Source organism: Lissotriton helveticus, chromosome 3_1, assembly GCF_964261635.1.
Source record: "Lissotriton helveticus chromosome 3_1, aLisHel1.1, whole genome shotgun sequence".
Taxonomy (NCBI): domain Eukaryota; kingdom Metazoa; phylum Chordata; class Amphibia; order Caudata; family Salamandridae; genus Lissotriton; species Lissotriton helveticus.
The window spans coordinates 739,355,871-739,376,511 of NC_136061.1; the positions used below are offsets into that span (position 1 = coordinate 739,355,871).

General features: G+C 41.4%; 1 protein-coding gene across 6 annotated transcripts in view; it reads right to left on the reverse strand.

Moving 5' to 3' along the window:
- Positions 1–20,641, reverse strand: part of TEAD1 (TEA domain transcription factor 1) — a 505,124-nt gene that overhangs the window by 185,096 nt on the left and 299,387 nt on the right. For 3 of the 6 annotated variants that reach the window (XM_078680921.1, XM_078680920.1, XM_078680914.1), the window contains exons 5-6: positions 3,459–3,521; positions 3,307–3,369 (exon numbers count right to left, since the gene is read on the reverse strand). The exons of 1 other annotated variant lie outside the window; for it this stretch is intronic. In XM_078680921.1, the coding sequence (XP_078537047.1) occupies positions 3,307–3,369; positions 3,459–3,521 (126 nt within the window). The remainder of the gene's footprint in view (positions 1–3,306; positions 3,370–3,458; positions 3,522–20,641) is intronic. 2 more of the 6 variants (XM_078680915.1, XM_078680918.1) reach the window with 2 other exon arrangements.

Genomic DNA, 20,641 nt, shown 5'->3' on the forward strand with positions numbered 1-20,641 from the left:
GGCAGACATATAGGCATTTTTTTACTGCTCATCACTGCCAAGAAAACCCTGGTAGTAATAGGCATTTAGAAGCTGAAAATGCCTCCTTCGACATGGGAGGTGACTCTGATGGCGAGGGGGGCATTGTTTTTCCCCTCAAAAACACAGTTTGATATTTTGTTGTGGAAAATAAACAAAGTTTATTGATTTTACCCTATGACTTAGTCATGTTTGATGGAGGCATACAGCAAAGTTCCAATACGTTTATAGAAACTGCCTTGACATGGGTTACTGTGAATGATAAAAATGTCAATCAGGAGATGGACATTTCTAAATTTGGCGGGCGAGTACTCCGTTGAGGTGATGAAGTTATTTACTGCATTGTCCTGATGGAGTGCAATCCGTTTGCCCAAAAATAAATCATCCCATGAGTCCTTTTTCATGATTAAAATTATTTCAAAGCTTCAATAGACACTGTATGCAATTTAATCGGTGTAAACATTTCAGTGTTCAAGCTGTATCTCTCAAAGCCTACATTCACTGAAAAGACTTTTAACGTCACTTTATAACATGAGAAGGATTCAGTAGCGGTCGGTGGTGGCAGTGCTGCCGGCTGGTGACGTGAGGCGGGGGAGGGGCAGGTTGGGTTTAGTAAACTATGCAATACAGGCAAATGCAGGTAAGTAAACATATAAATAAATAAAATGAATTTTGTTATACGCACTGCATCAAATTTGGTGATGCAGTTCGCGCAACGATATTCTACCCCCCACCCTGCCCTGCCTCGCCCCACGTCACTGCCCAGCAGCACTCCCACCCCTGACCGCTACTGGAAGGATTACATTAGTAAATGCTATTAATGGTGGTATTCTAAGAAATCTATTTTAATTCCTCTGTCGATTGTCATGGTCAGATGTTGAGCATATAGATTAAAGATGCTCACTGCAGAGGTACTTTGCAGCAAAGTCTGACTTTTTATAAAAAGCTAATGTTACAGTTCTCATTGTTTTGAGGAATGTGTGGCAAATTCCTTCCAGTGATCTTTCTGGAAAACAATAACATAAACTACCCTAATGTTCTGGTTCACCCCTTTCCCCATATCTCTGGAATTTTCATTCTTATGGTATTTTTAAAAAAAGCAGATATAAGGGCACAGCAATCAGAGAGGAAATTAAATCTAGGGAGACCATGATACAAATGTTAAGTATTTCACACTACATTTCTTCTCCACCAACTCTTTGGCACTGGAATAATGGTTACTGTATAGCAACCATAGCACATTTTCATAGACAGTTCTAAATGACACATCTGTATTTACATATGATGTTGGCGAGCTTCGCACATGTTCCATAATTATTAGAAGATAGCATCCTACAGATTTTTTTTTTTCGCAGCACAAAATAATATGGACAAATTAAATTTTTCAATGTTCAGTAATGAGTTCAGAGACAAATGGAGATGCTTAATCTATGGCAGATGAAACTAAAATGTGTCACATCACAAAATGTGCTCTAAATGAAAAACATCAAACACTGACCAAGACATATAATTTCATAGAAGTTATTTGTAAGCATTTGTTGATTCAAATTACGGCTTGCGCTCCTTAGCAGATAACAATTGTGGCAAATAAAAGCAAGGGAGTACTTGAATTTTTCTAGTGGTGATCTTCAATTTGCTTAATATGAGGGAGGAAAGAATATGTACAAAAGACGGCTATTTCAGCTAGGCGATGGCTTATGCCAAGAAAAGAATGCGCATTCAGAGCAGTCCCAACGTGCTGCCTAATGAGTAGCAATTAATCCATTTTATTGTATTTCTGAATGCTGAAGTCTCCATTCACATCAAAGGGATTTTGTTCGATGCTTTCATCGCTGTTCATTGAAAACTACAGAGCTATATTAGGCATTCTATAATTGTCAACAATATCTTTTTTCAGTTCTCCAACGAGGAAGGTAGCATAAAAGATTTCCAAACAGGGAACATCCATCATCTGTTGGCATTTATAATACAGTATTTAACCTGACTAGTGACTCATACGACTCAAATTTTAAAATCGTGATCATATTTGTTTCCAGAAAATGCAACAAAATGGAACCAAGTAAACAATTATGCATCATATTACAATATGAATCTTTTGTCATGAACAGTGCTACTAAGTTCAGCTGAGGGCTGGAGGGTTGGAATGGAGGGGATGGAAGAAACGAAGCAGTCCGAGTTTGGTCTATCTTTCTTTGGGTGAAGAAGTTACATTCATGCACGAATAGAGGGAGGTTATAATGATTGATCTGCTGTTCTAAGGGCTGCGTCTCTGCAAAAGTAGTAAGAACAAAATGCTTGAAGCGTTCATTGTATTGTGGATGTTCTATTTTCTCTGCACCGATGGTTAAACAAGCGGAGTTGTAGTTGTTTAATTAATTTTGGATTTTGCTTATTACCCCTAACTGCTCAGCCAAGTGAAGCTAAAAAGCCAGCCACCAACAGCCAATCCACATGTGCCAGCATGCTGTCAAATGCATATAAAGTAACAAATGTGTTAAAAGATAGAGCTCGTACTAAGACAATATGTTTGTTATTGCATTAGAGCTCCGAAAGTGTGGCGTGGTTCTTCAGAATCTGATGCTTCACTGTCTTTAAAAGCTATGAAAATATAAACATGTCTGCTTGAATCAAGAGATTTCTTGCAAATTGTTAACAAAGAATGGTCATGAGGAGTAATCATTATTCTTTGGCACTATAGATTGTTATCATATGTAAATACTCCCATGGTGGCAAAATAAATTACTTGTGTAACAATTTTAAAAAACCTGCGCTCCGGTAATATATTTACTAGTCAACTGACAATACAAATACAATGAAATATTGAAGGTGTGTCGCTGTAATGTTAATTTCTGTCTGTCTTAAAGTTTCTTAAGCTTCAGAAATCATATTTAAAATAAAATAATTGTTAAAGGGTGATTAATGGTAATACAAATGGTAACTACTAGTGTAACTGACTTTTACGTTTCAGCTCTGAAAAATGTACAAATTGCAGCAAATCAAAACAAGTTTTGCAAATAAAGTACACTTGTCCCTTGTTTGTGCTCATGGATTTAAATAACTGTTGCAGCTGAGTAGTTCACAAGACTGGGTCACTTGAATTAGGCATAGAGTTAATATAATGATTTAGTATGGAAGCTAGCAAAGGTTTCAGAGTTTAAGAACACAGACGTGAGACATGCAGGAAATGTAGGTTACAAGAACCAGAGCCCAAGGCATTTGCCAATCACCATGGAAAACAGGAAGTGAAATGCATAGCAACAACAAGCCCAAAAGCAGAAAAGCGCATACCTTCAGCTTGGAATGAAAATCACGAGATTTCCTTCTGGCAAGAACCTGAATGTGACTAGACACCTGCAGGGTAGGGAAAGGGAGGAAAACAAAGGAGAAGCCTGTAACCATGGAGATGAAAAGCCCTCTACATCTGGGCAAGCCAAACGTACCTTAATGGCGGCTTGAATTTCTCGAACTTTCTTTCTTGCTAACACCTGTATGTGACTAGACACCTACATTGTTCAAAGTTATAAAAAACAAAAGGAAAAACAAAAGGGAAATCACATTTTAAACATATACGTCAAAATATGTTTTTGGGAGGTTACTTTCATTCATCATTACACTATCGTCTTGGGGACAACACATTCCCAGAAGACTCTAAATTAAGGCTAACGTTTCTGTGCTGACTAGCTCAATAAAAACAACCTGCTGTATTTCTGGATAAATGTATTAAAGTGTGAAATAAATTAAAAGATAGTATAAAAGTGTACAAATATGTTAGACAAATAAATATATTTGAGCGTACCAGCACTATCATTTTTAGTGAGAAATTATTGGCCTCTATTAATGTTTTGGAAAACAAATTAATTTGTGTACTGTCAGATGGTATGATTACTTGTTAATGACACCAAATATCAGTGACGCAACAATGTATGTTATTCTATTGAGGAAAACGGAACCACCAAAGCAGAACACTTCCAGAGAGTGCTCAGTGGGAAATTTGTATTTTGTCATATTTCTTACTAGTGGCAGAACTTACTTTTCTGTGCAATTAAATTACATTAACTATCAAATATAAATCTTCAGTTCAACACACATCGGTCAACATGCATAGCAATGTGGGGCGAAATACATTAGATTAAACCTTACGCTTGTCATTGCACATTACCCCATGCACTATCCAAATATTACCCAAATATGTGATCAGAGACCCCTACATTGGCTATCTTTATTTTTAGTGTTTTTTATTAGTAACCGCAACCACAACAAGACACAGGAGAAATATGATGTGTATCATGAGTAACAAGATAGTGCCAAGAATGTGTGTTACACCCTAGATTAACCAAATCGTGATAAACTTAGCTAGGAGCATAGCTTGCTCATCTGCCCCTACTGTTTTTCATGTTTCTTTTTAACGATGGCTTACCAGTAAGAATAAATGAGTGGCTATGCTTTCTGTACTGCTTGGTACAACAATAATATAGTCGAGGTTGCCTTAAACCCGTCTTTTCCTTTTATCTACAGCATATAACGTGTTTTTTCTAGAAGCTAAAATAGGAAGGCAGCATAATTGCCTTTAATTGGCATCTTTCGGAAATCCTAAAGTTGGAATTGACGTCCGCCCATATCACAAAAAGCATTTGTGAGTGTGTTCTTCTTAGCTATAGTTATACTAAACTACATACTTATGATCCAATTGTTAACGTCTCTGAATCTTAAGAAAAATGATCATATCCCCAACAAAATGGCTATGTTTCAACCAAAGCCTTTCAGCATACCCTGCAAGGTGAACTTTTTGTGGACGGTAACATTTGACTTTTCCTTTCCTCTTAAACAACTAGAAGAGAATTTCAAATTAGCACACATACGTTACCACCAAACATGACTGCATCCCCGCTGGACTATCAGCCTTGTGTCATTATGACTTGAACCACAGTTGTGTATTTGCAAGGCAGATATTTAGCTCAAAGGCCAAAGTTTGTGCGCCTAATTCAACAGCGATGATGTTACACATGTTCTTCAATTGATGATTTCTCTTTACACTATCAGTCATAATAATGTTAAAAATAAGTTAATGTAATGTGTTACATAGTTTGTAAAAGCCAATGATGTCAGATATAAACCTGGGTACCCTCCACAGCATACCATGTAACTTTCGATTATATAACTTGTGTTACATAATAATGTGCCCCAGGAGCCACCAGTGAATTGTAGTGTCAGTGGAATGTGCAATGTTCCCTAATGAGAGCCGACAATAATGAATGGTCGTGGTCGACTGGCAGTAAAGAGCTGTTTTTTTTCGTGTGGCTCAGGTTGAAATCATGTATTTACACCCAAAACATATTGCAGGTGGAAAGGATGGCACACACTCTTTTTTCTTCTTACAGCCAATATTTAAGCCATAGCTACCACAAGCACACTACATTTTTCACCTCATTGTGGTGGACACCTAACGAGGGAGACGACTGAACTGAGAATACAATTTCTGAACGGAGAGGGTTACTTTAAACACTGCTTGCAAGTATTCTTTCTCTTCAGATTTTTTTCTCGCTCCCATTTTAGCTTACTTATTACCTCTCAAGTCTTCCCTACCTAATCTTCCTGTCACATTTCGTTCAAGTGGATTAACAGAAATTATATGGTAAGCTAAACACCAGTCTAAAAGACTGTGAAAAGAAAAATCTTGCCGATCTGTTTTTATGTTTGTTATAACAGATATTGATTAAATAAAAGTCAACCAATTGAAATTGCAAGGAAATTATTGAAGGAGAGGAAAGTGATTTGGTAAAAAATGTCTTATGACCATTTTACAAAACACTATCGTACTTTAGCACCTGTTATATATCATTTTCAGAGAACCTAATGTGTTGTGCATAGAACAGTGATCTTAGGTTCTCCCACCTCTCTCCCCCTTCTTCTTGAGAGACTTTATGTTTAGAGTCATGTACCCACCGGAAATTGATGGGATTGAATAGACTATGTGGAAAGTGACATGGGGTTTCAAACAATGCAAAAGTTCACTGGAAAGCACACAAGTGCAGCTTTGCATATACGCCCAAACCTATACGCAATTGATCCATAAGAAAACCTTTCTTAGAGCTTCCTTAGAAGAAGCCTTCAGCAGTGTGTAAAAAATCCAGAGGGACACTTTTTTATAAACGTGTGTTAACATCCCCTTTACTTCCCCTAATAAAACGAAACACCAATGCTACATCCCCTCTCAACTAACTTCTGAAAAATTTGGCAAGTCCAATTGCTCGAAGCTGCCCTCGACTGTGCTTAGCAGATTTGGTAAGGATTCGATAAGTTTCAGCAGTGAGTACAAGCATATGATATAGGCTGTTACTCGCAGTATATATGACGAATGCACAAAAATGAAAATCCCCCCAAAGTTTTTTACTGCACCCCATATGTTGATATCATAAAAGGAATGAACCTTGCCATGTTAATTACAACAAACTGCTTTTCTATACAATAGTATGAATAGAGAACTACTTAAATGGGTGGGATGGATGTGGTGCTTTTGACACTTCAAAACCGAGAAAGGCAGTGTTTGGTGACTGGGCTATCCTCTAGTATCTCGATAGGGCAGAGAGAGCATTTCTTCCACGTGGAAGGGAGGTGGAGTCTCTGTATGGAACTTTCTCATGGGATGAGTTTCATGTATCCTAATAACTGGCAGGACAGGGATATGTGCAAAGAGGATGCATGCATGTACATGTGTTAGTAAAGTGAGAGAAAGAGGGATGGAATTCCTCTTCTTTAGGTAAAGGGATATATAGTTCTTGATACAGTTCTATACTAGATCATTCTAAGAGCAGGTGGGGAAACATTTACATATAAAATATCAGAATAATGTTGTGCCTATTTAAATATCTTTACAGTGCTGACTAAACCCGATTTCCTAGTACTGGTAAATTTTCAGAGTTTGGCTTTGTAGTCCATTTTTTCAAGTCATATGGAAATTGTGAAGGATTAGATCAGAAGGATTCAAGACATTTCAAAGCTACATCTCAGGACGGTTGGAGGGTGGGTGTTCCCAGATGCCCTGAATGAAAAGGGGAGGTCCCTAGGAAGAGGTTGGTCTTCAAACATAAGGTTCAACAGTTTTTCCAAGTATAGATTTCGAAAGCATTAAAAAGTAAGTTTAATGCAGGTTTCCAATTTCTTAATGAGACCATGGAAAATTAGATTATAGGTTAACGACTATGAGCTGCAACATATACATTCATGGCTAAAACAACATTATCATGGATCAATGACTCCTAGAAATTGACAGAAAACAAAATATAACATTGTCAAAAATCTGTTTCTTAATCATGCATTGGGAACAGCTTGGAATTTAAAACATATTACAAAATGTTCAAAATACTAAGATAGGTTTAGAGTGCATACAGTTAATATTAATGCAAACTGCAAGCATGGGCATGGTGGAAGCAGTAAAAGAGAAAATAAAAAATGAAGGGGCTGACAAAAGTGTGTGGTGTATTGTATTGGTGGTGTGGTGTAACAAGCAACAATTAGCACATTATCCAATATGTCAGCTGTAAAAGACAGAGATATGTTGAAAGTAAGCCTACGGTAAATCTGGAAAGAAACCAAACACTGTGTTATTTAGTGTTTTACAATATAGTAAAAGTAAGTACGGTGGTTTATGATAGTTGGGGTGGATCGTGTCATCATAGACCCATTCACATTGGAGAGGGTTGGTCTGTGTAAAGGCCCCAAACCTAGAGATGTTGAAAAAATCATCCCCAATGGATTTGGACTCGTGTTATATAAGTAATGAGGCATTTCTTTCAACAATGATTTGATAGTGAATGGGTGTGGCACACATGTCCAGGTACATGTAGCTGGGAATCGATCATGCGTATTACATTGGACACAGCGTCCTGATTTCAAGATGATAGGTTTCTCCCTGTCCTGACCATGTGTTTTGCTCTGATGGTTGGTTTTATGATGCCTTTGAGTTGGAATTTCATACATTGAAGCTTTTCTGGGTGTGTTAAGTAAACTGGTTGAGTTAGTGCTAAACATTATCATTATGATAGACACACCGTCACAGATGATTGTGGATAATATTAATTCAGTTACCTTATGTATTGGCTTGAGAAATACATTTGAGAGGTTATATAATGCTGACTTTAGGTTAGGGTTGTTAGCAGCTCCATTAGTCAGAAGAAATTATGAAGTTTATTTATGACAGACTCATAAGAATGAAAAACATGAAGTATCAGATAAAAATGGTTTTTGTTTAGTTTGTATAAGGTCCCACTTGCAGTCAGGGATAAGTCATAAAGAAAGTTAGCAAGCCATTTTAGATCAGTGTATGTTCTGATAACACCACTGGTCAAGGATGTACTGGATAGTTATGCCACACTATCAAATGTGTCCAAATTCACCTAAGTATTTATGCATTAACACTGTTATTAACCAGGGGAAAAATATTAGATTGTGTAACCACCCGCAAGGCCATGAAATGTCTAAAGGATATATTTGAAAGAGAAGTTTATTGTGGACAATTAATGACAGATAAAGGGTAACAGCACCAGAAGAGATTAAACTTTTTTGGGAGTGTGGAGTAAAACACTTTAGGCAAGTTACCAAGTGTAATAAAATATCAGTTGCTTAAATAGCAGGGGAAAGAAGAACTGAACTTGTGATCTCCGGTTCAGGGTTTGTTAGTTATATACTACATCTCCATCATTTACGCATCAGCGTGACCCCTGTTAAACAGCTATGGGATTATGTGCCATGTTTAAATAATTCATGCTCAATGAATGAAACAGTATAGATAGTGGGGTACCATACATAACAATAGAGATCCTCAAGGTAATTCCAAGTGTGTATTAGGTTTCCAGAGAATTCAAAATTCAAAAGTGGCAGACATGCCCATGTTTTAAGACAAGATAGACTGCTCGCGTAAAGCAACGACATGCTGAAAAAATAATCAGATTCTTAAAAGAGTTTTAAGATGTTTGAGACTGACTGATTAGTATTAGTGTACATGTCCAAATCTGTCACTGCACTGGTGTCCACTGTAAATAAGATTCATTTCGACTGGTAGAGCGAAGAATATAAATACAGTGTTGGCAAAACCTATTATCAACCATAATGAGTGTACAGAAAACATGCCAGGTAACAAGTGAAGTAGTGGCCTTTGTGACGGCACTGGTGTGTGGAACATAAGTTTAATGTCAACATTGATGATGTATGTTATGTATTTCAGCTCACTGGCTAGTTTATGGATTGCTGTGATTTATCCTGTGTGTGCACATTCTCATAAAATGATCACTTTCTATTTATCTATTTGTACTGTATGCAGTGTTTCATTGTTTAATAAGGGTTGGCTAAGTTGGGTTTTATAGCAATGTGATTTAAAAAAAGTATGAAACCGATATGAAGTCATCATGTAATGGCTAGTGTACAACCAGCGATGCATCTACTAAAGTTTTAAAACTTAAGGGTAATAGTGGCAGATTGACAATTGGTGAACCAGCCAGGCCGCTGATGCAGAATATGTCTTCCACTGTGCTGTCCATTATATTGCATTCAGAATCCACTCTATGCTGCTCTTGCTGTTCTTAGCTGTGCTATGCTCCCTGAACTCCCTCTGAGCGATCTCTATGGATCCCAGTTTATAGACAATGACATTTTTCTCATGTTTACCCAGAATGTGAGGCATTCCAGTGCAGCAATACACTCACATAATGGCATAGTGACAATATTCAAGGTATCTGCATTGCAAAGGAGCACATACCTCTTAGATACTGAAGGGGTCTGTATTAAGACAGCAAGACTCTGAAATTGCAGTATGATCTCCAAACCTCCCACACTCTTTTGGCAAGCCCCATATAGAAATCTAGCAGCTAGGAGATACAGAGTTATAGGAGTACTGATCAACTGATAAAGAGGATGGGCATGTTATTAGAGATGAAAATTGAAGATTATTACTATTCATTAACGCAATACATCTGTGTAAAACATAACATGTAGCGTGGTTTTCTAGCTAGGGTTAATTTATCACCACGGACCATAGGGGTCAGAATGAATTTATTCAAACCTAGTACCTTAACTGAGATACTGAAAGGAATTGCTAGCGTAGCAAACTGTAAAGCCCCATGTCCCAGTGAACTTCCAGTCAAATTTCATACAACCTAGGTGGATTAGCTGGTACATGGACTACTGGAACTCTACATGAATAGTATGAGCACTGTCCCTTAAGTCATGAAAAAATTAAAAAAATTAGGACCCCATGGACACCGGTCACAGTATAATTCAGACATAAAAATTGTAGCAAATGTCATATCTATGAAAATATTGCAATATGTTTCAATTCTAATCCATAATGATCAAATGCATTTTTTCCCACAATGATCATCTCATGTACACCTTCCCTGGTTGTACAATATTATGGGATAAATAATCCTGATGTAAATGCTGTGGTGTATCTATTTGACAAAGAACTCTCATGAATGGTTGTTCCTACGTTAAGAGTTGAAAATAACTTCAGCCTAGGCAAGAATATGATACTTACGAGGGAAGTATCATGCTGCCATGTTTTTCGTCCGGAGTTTGGAAGCATTAGATGCAAAGCGCAGGCAAGCACAGAGAGAAAAGCATGTAATATTAGACATGCTAGACCATTGTGTGCAAATCACATGCCTTTACATTAAAAAAACCCTGATGAACGTGTTGCTGAGGGGCATAAATTCTTGTCTCCAGCTACGTCACAGATATGATTGAGTGACAGTGAACAAACAATTCAAAAGTCAAGAAGAGAAGAAGCGAATGAAGACAGTTTTCACCGATGCACGGACAAGGTGATTTCACTAATCCATATTATGGCTGGAACTCATTCCAAGGGTTCAATCATTATAATGTCCAAATAAGAGGCATCATTTCTGCCTCAAAAACAACCTTGAGTGACATATTTTTTCAATATACTCAAAGGTACACAAAGGGAAACATTTCTCTCCTGGTAGACCAACTGCATCTACACTTATAGGGTACTTAGTGTTTGGACACTACTTAATGCATCCTTGTCCCAGACACTCTGTGGATTAGCTATAAATGTTTTGGTCCTGAAGAATTACCCTAGATCAATTGTTGAGTAATTGACAGCATGAAACATGTTAACCTTATAAGTCGCCAGGGATCATTGTCCCTACTGGTGGCATCACGTCAGGCATAATCATGAATTAAAATGTGATTTGAGACTTCCTAGCCTTTTTAAAGTCACTAATCAATACTTCGACACCTACGATTCCTCAATCTACACGAAGGGCCCTTAACTTACAATTCACATCATGGCTTTGGAAAATGATCTCTGATAAAGAGCCCCCTTGCGGATGCCAGTCTGGCCATGCAACCCGACAAGGAGCAAGCCTTATGATGAAGCATGACAACTGCAAGGGTGTGTGAGGGCCCCATTTCCAAAAAGGAACTACTCCCTTTGAGGTGACTCCTTTTCTCTGACCTACTCCCCTTTGTCCCCTTTAGGAACAGCATAACTTTTTTTCTTTTGAGGAGAGTGGAGCATGTATGCTGGTCCCCAGTTTTTTGGTGATGGGCTAAACTAAAATTCACATCAACACCTGGGACTCAAGATTAGCATGACATCTGACATCACACGATGTGTCCCAGATAGGGTGATCCCTCAACAGGAAACCAAGAGGGGGGTTACAGTTCAACACAGTGTGGTGTGTCCTTTACCCTCAATTATGAAAGAGAAGGGGTGCTGTTAAATCTGGCATCCATAGCATGGTTTACTTTAACTTTTTGCCTTCAGACCTCCTGTTTTTGCTGACTTCTTTTTGCGGGCCTTATGCCTGTACACACAATACAACTGTTAACCAGTGCTGAAGTGCATGTGCTGTCTTCTCAAAACATGGTAAGAATGGCTTATACCTAATTGGCATATCTATGTTATTTTTAAGTCCCTAGTAAACTGGATTATATATGCCATGGGTGGATAATAATGGGCCTTCAGCACTTATTGTGCCACCCACTTAATTAGCCCTCTAAACAAGTCTCCGGCCTTCCACTGCTGAGCCTGTGTGTGTAGTTTTAAACTGCCATGTCGACCTGGCAAAATAAACCTTTTGCCAGACACAAACCTTTCTTTTTAACACATATAAGTCACCCCAAAGATAGGACATAGACAGCCCCAAAGGCAGGGTGCAGTGTATTTAAAAAGTTGAACATGTACTTTTAAGTTTTACATGTCCTAGTAGTGAAAAACTGTTATAATAACTTTTCACTACTCCAAGCCCTATCTCTCCCATATGATAACATTGGAGTTGCCTTACCACATTTTATAAGTGTCATTTCCAAATGGGAAGAGATGACTAGTTCATGTTCAGTGTCTCTCGAATTCTAATTTAAAATCCTAACTTATGGAGAAATCAGCCTTTAAAATACAAATCTTAAAATGCCTTTGTTTACGATGAAAAAAGATACAAGTATTGGACAGCAACTCGTGAGAGTAGAGATCACTTCTACATTGAAAAAGAAAGACCTGCGATCCCAGTGGAATCTTAAACCGATCGAAGGCCACCATAAGTGTGGTAATTGCGTAGCTTGCGAATCAAACCTATAGGGCACAGTATTCGAGCTGAACAACTTTAAATGACCCACAAAGCTTTCTCGAATTGTAAGATGAAAAACGTTGTTCATGTAATCATATGCCCCTGCGCCAAAATATACATCGGAAAAACAACCCAAGAGGTCAAGCAACATATTGCACAACATCGTTCCTGAATCAGAACAAAACCAACGCACTGATGGTCAGCCACTTTATGCAAACATATCACAGCGAGATAGATCTGAAATGGACAGTACTATGTGCCATCAAGCCAAATCCAAGAGGCAGGGATGTGGAGGCTATGTTGCTACAAAAGGAGGCATATTTGATTATGAAATCTAATAGTGTAGTGACAGGTTTAAACGAAATGTCGGAAATAGGTCAAGTTTAATATTTAACAATTTGTACCGGACTGGAGAGGCAAATACCCGAATCCTATTATAGTTACTGCTAAAAATCCACAATGCATAGCCTTAAGTCATAGAAAACGCATAGCTATTACCAGCCAATGTGTTGAACTACAATGTCCATAATGCAGTACTCAAGTTGTGAAGCTAAATACCAGTCAAACCGGAAGTCACCACAATCAATCAGAGCGAAATGCCAGAACTGTATGGACGGATGATTTCTTGAAGAAGTAAATGCCCGTAGTATGTATATGTGTGGTGGAGATTGCAAAGAAAAGCTTTCATCCTGAGCGTATAAATCCGAAGAATGACTGTTGCTTGTCTTCATCCATTTTAGAACTCGAAATTGGTAACAGAGGAATTCAGTGAAAAGACATCTCTTCAAAAGTGTTTGAAAAAGTAAGCCTTTTAACATTTGAGCACCTAAGTCAAACGCTGCTGATGTAACAGCCATCACAATAATTGTGCTCGTTAATGTTACAGACCGGACGGTCAGCAGCACTAGCAACTCTGTTTTCACCCGAAAGAAATTGTCTAATCTACACACATAACAGGTACTGCCGCCAGTAACATGACACTTTCTATAAAAATGCAGTACATTTTAGAAAAAAGGGGTATATTTAGTTAAAATTATGTTTCTTTTGATTTGTAGATCACATCCAGTTTTTGCCCTGAGGAAAATCCCAAGAATTATATTGGGATTTGAAACGCGCTGGCATGCTTTACCAGTTGGGAAGCATTAGCATTGAAATAGGAATTGCTCCAAGGGGATTACGTGAAAGTCTGTGCACCCTTAGAGCGTGAACTTTTGTTCCCATTGGTCAGCAACCTTCGGATGAATTCTCAATCCAATTACAAACTGAAATTAATGTTTGCTGAAAATATTGACTGGTTGATTTTTATATTTCCTCATTTTGTTACTCATTTATGTGTCCATTTGTCATGTTTCTTTAGATCATTTTGTTAGTCAATGTAAATGTTAAATGTTGAGACAAAAAAGTGTGTTTCCTCACTCAGATCATAAAACCAGTTGAAACGGTTTGTTAAAAAACAGATGCAGCACAAGCTACGCTGTTTTCACCCGAAAGAAATTGTCTAATCTCCACACATAACAGATCACATACAGTCTTTGCCCTGAGGAAAATCCCAAGAATTATATTGGGATTTGAAACGTGTCAGCATGCTTTACCTGTTGGGAAACATTAACATTGAAATAGGAATTACTCCAAGGGGATTATGTGAAAGTCTGTACACCCTTGGAGCGGGAACTTTTGTTCCCGTTGGTCAGCAACCTTTGGATGGATTCTCAATACAATTACAAACTGAATTGAATGTTGCTGTAAAATATTGACTGGTTGATTATTATTTTTCCTCATGTTGTTACTCATTTATGTGTCAATTTGTCATGTTTCTTTAGATCATTTTGTTATTCAATGTAAGTGTTAAATGTTGAGACAAAAAGTGTGTTTCCTCACTCCGGTTCATAAAACTAATTGAAACGGTTTGTTAAAAAACTAATTCTAGATAAGAGAACGTAATAAATTATGGAGACCAACACAACTTGAGTGTGATCCAAGTCTGTTGAAGTAGAAAACAGCACCGCAAGTAAGCACTTAGACATTTTGTTCTATTTGTATTTCCAGGCCTGCTCTAGCTGAATGTTTTAGGGACAACCCCGTCTTTGAATAAAAACTTTTAGAAAGTTGGCATTCTTTTGCCTTAGCCATGTGATACCTGCAGTGTGACTCTCGTCACAAGACTGGGTGTAGTTGTATGATAGGCTTTGTGAATTCCTCATAGATAGCCGTACACAATGGTAGTGTAGGTATGACGAGTTATGCCATCCTTGGCATGATGGGAGGGTGCTGGGCCCAGCCTCACTTACACCTGAATAGGCTGTGTCCTGTATTTCCACATAAAGGGCTGCATAGCCACTGTGGTTTGCCTAGAACCAGGTCATGGAAAGCAGGTGATCAGTGCATTCCAAAGACATGCCTCTAGATTTTTCTCCCTCCTTCTAAGGTACAACTGTGTATCAAAAAAGAACTTCAGATACTACCACTTTAGTACACTTCTGGACCTATGGATACTTTGCTGGGAAAAAGGACTGCTGTGCTACTACAAGGACTGCCACTCTTCTGAACTGCTGCTCTAAAGGAACTGTTTCCCTGGTGTGCTGACCTGCTCACCTCTTGCCAGGAATAAACAATCTGAACCAGCAGCTTCATCTCAATCCCAGGACCCTAGAGTGACTTCAAGGGCTTGTCTGCTGGCCCCTTGATCTAAGCCTCAGGGGCATAAAAAGGCTTTCTGACAGCTCCTGGACCAATCTGCAGAGAGTTCCTGACCCACAAGTGTCCCTTTCTGTTCCTTTACCCTTGGTGTAGCTCTCGAGCTCTTGAAATCTAGCTTTTGGGCTCTTTGAGACAAGGCCCGTTTATTTCAGAACTGCACCACTTGCTCGGAAAACCAGCGTGAGCTGCCGCCAGCCCACCTCTTCGCACAGCAGCATCCACCACCTGCACGGGACCACCAATGTGAAGATCCAGCCCACATGTCCACAATGCCCGGCTTGCTCTTAACACCACCCCAAATATCACCAGTGGTGCTCTTCTTGCTCCTCGTGACCCTCTTCAATGCAAATGGGACACTTGGCACAAAACTTGAGAATGTAAAACTTCAGCTGGACTAATCTGGGACTGAATCAGACCTGTGCTCCATCGCGATTGGCCTGAAATTTTGACTTTGACCCGGTCCAGCACACCCAGATAGCAGCAGTTGATGCTTAGTATACTTGCTCACATTCTTCCTCAATGTATTTGTCTTTTTATTCACTAGCTATTCAGGTATGCAGTTTATTGTTCAAAATTCAAAATTGGAGTTTTGTCATTTTGCTCTTGTTTAAATTGGAATAATTCCTATTTTTTTAGCTTGGTGTGGGATCTGTTTGTGTGGTGTTTTCACTGTTTTATTGTTTGAAATGTTGCACAAATATTTTACACTTTGCCTCCATGTTAAGCCTGACTGCTCCGTGCCAAGATACCATGGGGTTGAGCACAGGTTAATCTGGGGTTCGCTTGTGCTTTTCCCTGAATAGGATTGTGGTTACTACTGGGCCAGAGCTCACACCCAAATCAACAAGTAACCCAATTTTTAACATTGGTGATCAGCGGTGAGGATAGTACTTGTTAGTGAAGTGCCATACTTTGATGTACTCTACCATCCCATATCTAAGACCAATATGAGTTTGAAATTTTCCTTGATGGGCTTTGTTTTGTTTTTTCCAAACTCTTTCCCTGCAGGAATGGAATTTGTGCTTGTCAACATGGATAATGGATACCTACTCTGTGGCCCAAGGAGTTTTGCAAGAAGAAGGGATTCCTGGAAAAAGCAACATCAAGAAGGTGGAGTTGCAAAAGGCGCTGAGGGACAGGGCAGAAGCCCATCAGTCCGTTATTTAAACCACAGAAGGAGTTGATGTGATCAAAGGACAAGGAGAGGGCATCCCTGAGATGCATCCTGTAGTTGAGGGGATCACTTTGCCCCTGGAGTGGAGTCCCTTGCCAGGACACGCAGCAGTATCTTTTCCCACAGCCTGTTCCCAGAGGATCTGGTGGAGAGGAGGGAGGAGAGGAAATCGAGGTTGGAGATGGCCAAACTCATGATGGAGGAAACTAAACTGGCCATGGAAGCAGCAAAAGAGAGGGCTGAGGGCCTTTGCAAAAGGAAAGGATGAGGCTGAGAGAGCCTTGGAGGAGAAGAGACTAGCTATGAAAGAAAGGAGAATGGCTCATGAGCTAAGTTTCATCGAACTAGATGTAAGAGCTAAGCAGGAGGAGTCCAGTTGTAATGGTGGTGGCATACCTATTCCTTTTGCAAAGCACTGGATGGTTAGGTGAAGGGCAGTGAAGTCAAGGATTATTAGGGGCTGTACAATTGAATTGCAAAGGAGTACATGTTCAGTTTTTGTTTTGCAGATCTGTGCACCTGACCCAGTGGGACTTGCTAAGGAGGCGGACAGAAGGTTTGCATCAGGGTCCACAAGAGGGTATCTTGAGGGATAACCACAAGGGTATGCAGGGTTCCCATCAGAAGAAAGAGGGAAGACAACCACAAGGAGTTCTCCAAAGGGTCCCAAACTAGTTCTATGGGCCAGTATTCCCATCCCCCAACCGAGAAAAAGAAGAGATGGTTCCCTAACAGTAAGTCTTCAGGAAGGGTACCCCCCAGGTGCTAGAATGCAAACAGAAAGGGCACTTCAAGGTGGATGCCAAGTGAGCAAAGTACCCCACCGGTAGTCAGTCACTGAGGATGGCTAGTGTAGTGCTTGGGGTGGAGATTGTCTCAGTTAATGGGGTTGCAGCGTATAGGTTATCCTAATGTCCCTGGGTGACAAAGAGATGGTACAGAGAACTCACATGCCTAGTAACACTAAGAAGTACAGGCAGTGTGTGATCATCGATGGGCAGAGGGTGGAGGCTCTGAGAGATACTGGAGCCAGCATAACAACAGTCAGATATCCTCTGGTGACCTCAGAGCAAGCAGTCCCTAATGTATTCCACCAAGTTGTTGCAGCTGACAACCACAAAAGTCACTATCCAGTGGCTCTGGTACCCTTTGAGTGTGGGGGGGGAGGGGGTCCTGTGGACTGTCTGCTTGGCAATGACCTGGAACACTCTATCTGGAAGAAGGAAGAGCTCAGGTCCCACTTGGAGATGACCACACTGTTCATGGCCACTCAAGAGGGTAGTCAAGAGAGCCTGGAGCACGGGAAACCAGCTCCTGAAACTCCCACAGTCGGGAAGGAGGCGGAACCTGAAGGGGATGCCCTGGAGCCTACCGGGGAGGATGTTGCCGCCCTGGGGAATTTATCTGAGCTGGCCACTGGCAGAAGGCAGGGGGTCCTACCAGGAAGGAGTTCTGCAAGGTGCTGAGGCAATACTCTACTATTGAGGGCCTGTGGCAGTAGGCTCAGACAGCTGGCGACAACTCTGGTGATCACCTGATTTTCGGGGAGAATGGCTTCCTATATAGTGAGCCTAAGGTTCCTCAGCCTGGTGCAACCTGTGTTTTTGGTGGTCCTCCAATGCTACAGAACATTCCTACTGGAACTGGCTCATGCCATACCCCTGGCAGGTCATTTGGGGCAGAACAAGACCATTGACAGACTTTCCAGCCACTTTTACTGGCAACAAATGAGGCAGGTCTCAGATGTGTTCTGCAGGTCCTGCCCTACCTGCCAGGACAGTGGCAGGTCAGGAGGGAAGTGCAAGGCTTCCCTGCAACCTTTTCCAGTCATTGGCACCTCCTTTGAAAGGGTGGGCATAGACATTATTGGACCACGGGTGAAACATTTATCCTGGTCTTGGCAGACCATGCCACCCCATACCCAGTGCCCGGAGGTTATGCCTCTGAGAACAGTGACTGCACCCGCAGTGGCCAGGGAACTGATGGGTATCTTTACGCGTGTGGGGTTCCCCAAGCGGGTGGTGTCAGACCATGGTACCAACTTCATGTGAGGGTACATGAAAGACATGTGGCAGGTGTTATGTTATGTTATGTTATATATTTATTTCTATAGCGCACGGCTACTCCAAGGGAGTGTCCCGGCGCTTTATCGAGGCAGCTCAGAATAAAAAACATAACACCGATGCAGACAACAAACAAAGTAAAAAAAGAAAGAGAATCCTAAAGATTAAAAAGCCAGGTCTTCAGGCCTTTCCTGAACAGGAGCAAATTCGAGGAGGATCGTAACGCCAAAGGCAGGGTGTTCCACAACTGAGGGGCCCTCAGGCTAAAGGAGCGACCCCCAGTGCGTGCCTTCCTCACTCGTGGCACCAGGGCCAGAAACAAAGACTCTGAGCGCAATGCTCTAGTCGGACGATAGAAGGCCAACCTGCGTTGTAGATACTTTGCTCCTGTGCCAAATAGCGCTTTATGCGCCAAGGTCAAAGCCTTGAACATGACCCGCTTTCGGATGGGCAGCCAGTGAAGCGACTGCACCAATGCGGAAGCTCTCGCTCGCCTATGAAGGCCGAAGATCGCACGGGCAGCGGAATTCTACACAACCTGCAGCCGCTGAACAAGATAGTCCGGGAGTCCTATATAGAGGACGTTCGCATAGTCCAATCTAGAGCCCACTAAGGCTTGCACTGTAATCTTCCTATGCTCTTCTGTGAGCAGAGGTAGGAACTTCCGGAGCATCTTGAGTATCCTATAGCAAGTACCCGTCAGACCCTGAATATGTGGAATCAGCGACAGGCTATTGTCCAACTTTACTCCCAGGTTTTTGGCCACCAGCGATGCCTGGGCAGGAGGACAACTATCCAAGGGCCACCACGCACGCCAATCAGGGTCATGGGAGCAGCCGAAGAACAGCACCTCCGATTTGCTGGGGTTGGCCTTAAGGCTGTTCCGCTGAAGCCAACTAAAAACCAGCTCCAGACACCCCCGGATGTTCTCTCCATCGAAGGCCTGATCCTTCCCACACGCAAAAAGCAATTGCGTGTCATCCGCGTAGGACACGATCCGGGCCCCAAAAGACTCCACCAGTGCCGCCAAAGGTGTCATAAAGATGTTGAAGAGAGTCGGGCTCAACACAGAACCCTGTGGAACCCCGACTCCCAATGGCGGCATCTCGGCGGAGCTCAGAGAGGCCCAGACCGTTTGTCGCAACCCTCAAGAAAGGATGTAAACCAGTTAAACACCGTCCCCCTCAGACCGATGTCATATAGTCTGGCGAGGAGCACCTCATGGGGGACGGTGTCAAAGGCCGCCGACAGGTCAAGCATGACCAGCATGGCCCTACCTCCAGCATCCAGAGTCTCCCTAATGATCTCCGACACCTCCAAATGTGCCGTGGGGGTAAACTACAAGTTATCCCCCTCCTTACCACCCTCAAACTTATGGGCTTATTGTTTAGTTCAACGGGACCCTAATAGGCATGATAACGGGCCTGTGAGATCCCATTCGGCAGAAGTGGAATGATCCACTGCCAGGCCTTTTATTTGCCTACAGGGGGAGATTGACAAAAGGGGTTGGCTTCGGCCCCTTTGGACATCTGTACTGCCAACCTGTGAGAGGACCTCTCAGTCTGGTGAAGGTGGGCTGGGAGCATGCCCCCAGGAATACCTCCCTGGAAATGGTTAGCTACATGCTGCTGGCACTTCGTAACCAGATAAAGTGCTTCTGGAAGCAAGCATAGGAAAATCTAGAAGCCATACAGGAGGGAATAAAACAGCGGTATGGCCAGAACGCCACCCTGGTCGAGTTTCAGCTTGGCCAAAAAGTGTGGGTAATGGAGCATGTGCCTAGAAGATCGCTGGTCTGGGCCTTATGGAGTGAAGGAGTACATGAGTGTTGTCACCTTCTTGGTGGACCTCAAGACTCCCAGGAACGCTTTAAGAGTCCTGCCTGTCAATTGCCCCAATCCCCACTTCCTGAGGTCTGAGTTGGCCATGCTCTGGCCACCGACAAGGGGGTGGAAGAAGAGCGTGAAACTCTCCCTGGCGTTTCTTCCAAGCAGCAGGAGGTGTCAGTGGAGGGTGTCAGCCTCTCCCCTACTCTGACATTAGAACAACAGTTAGTCTGCTGCCAGTTGTTAAGGAATCTTGCCTAACTCTTCTCCTTACCCTAGGAC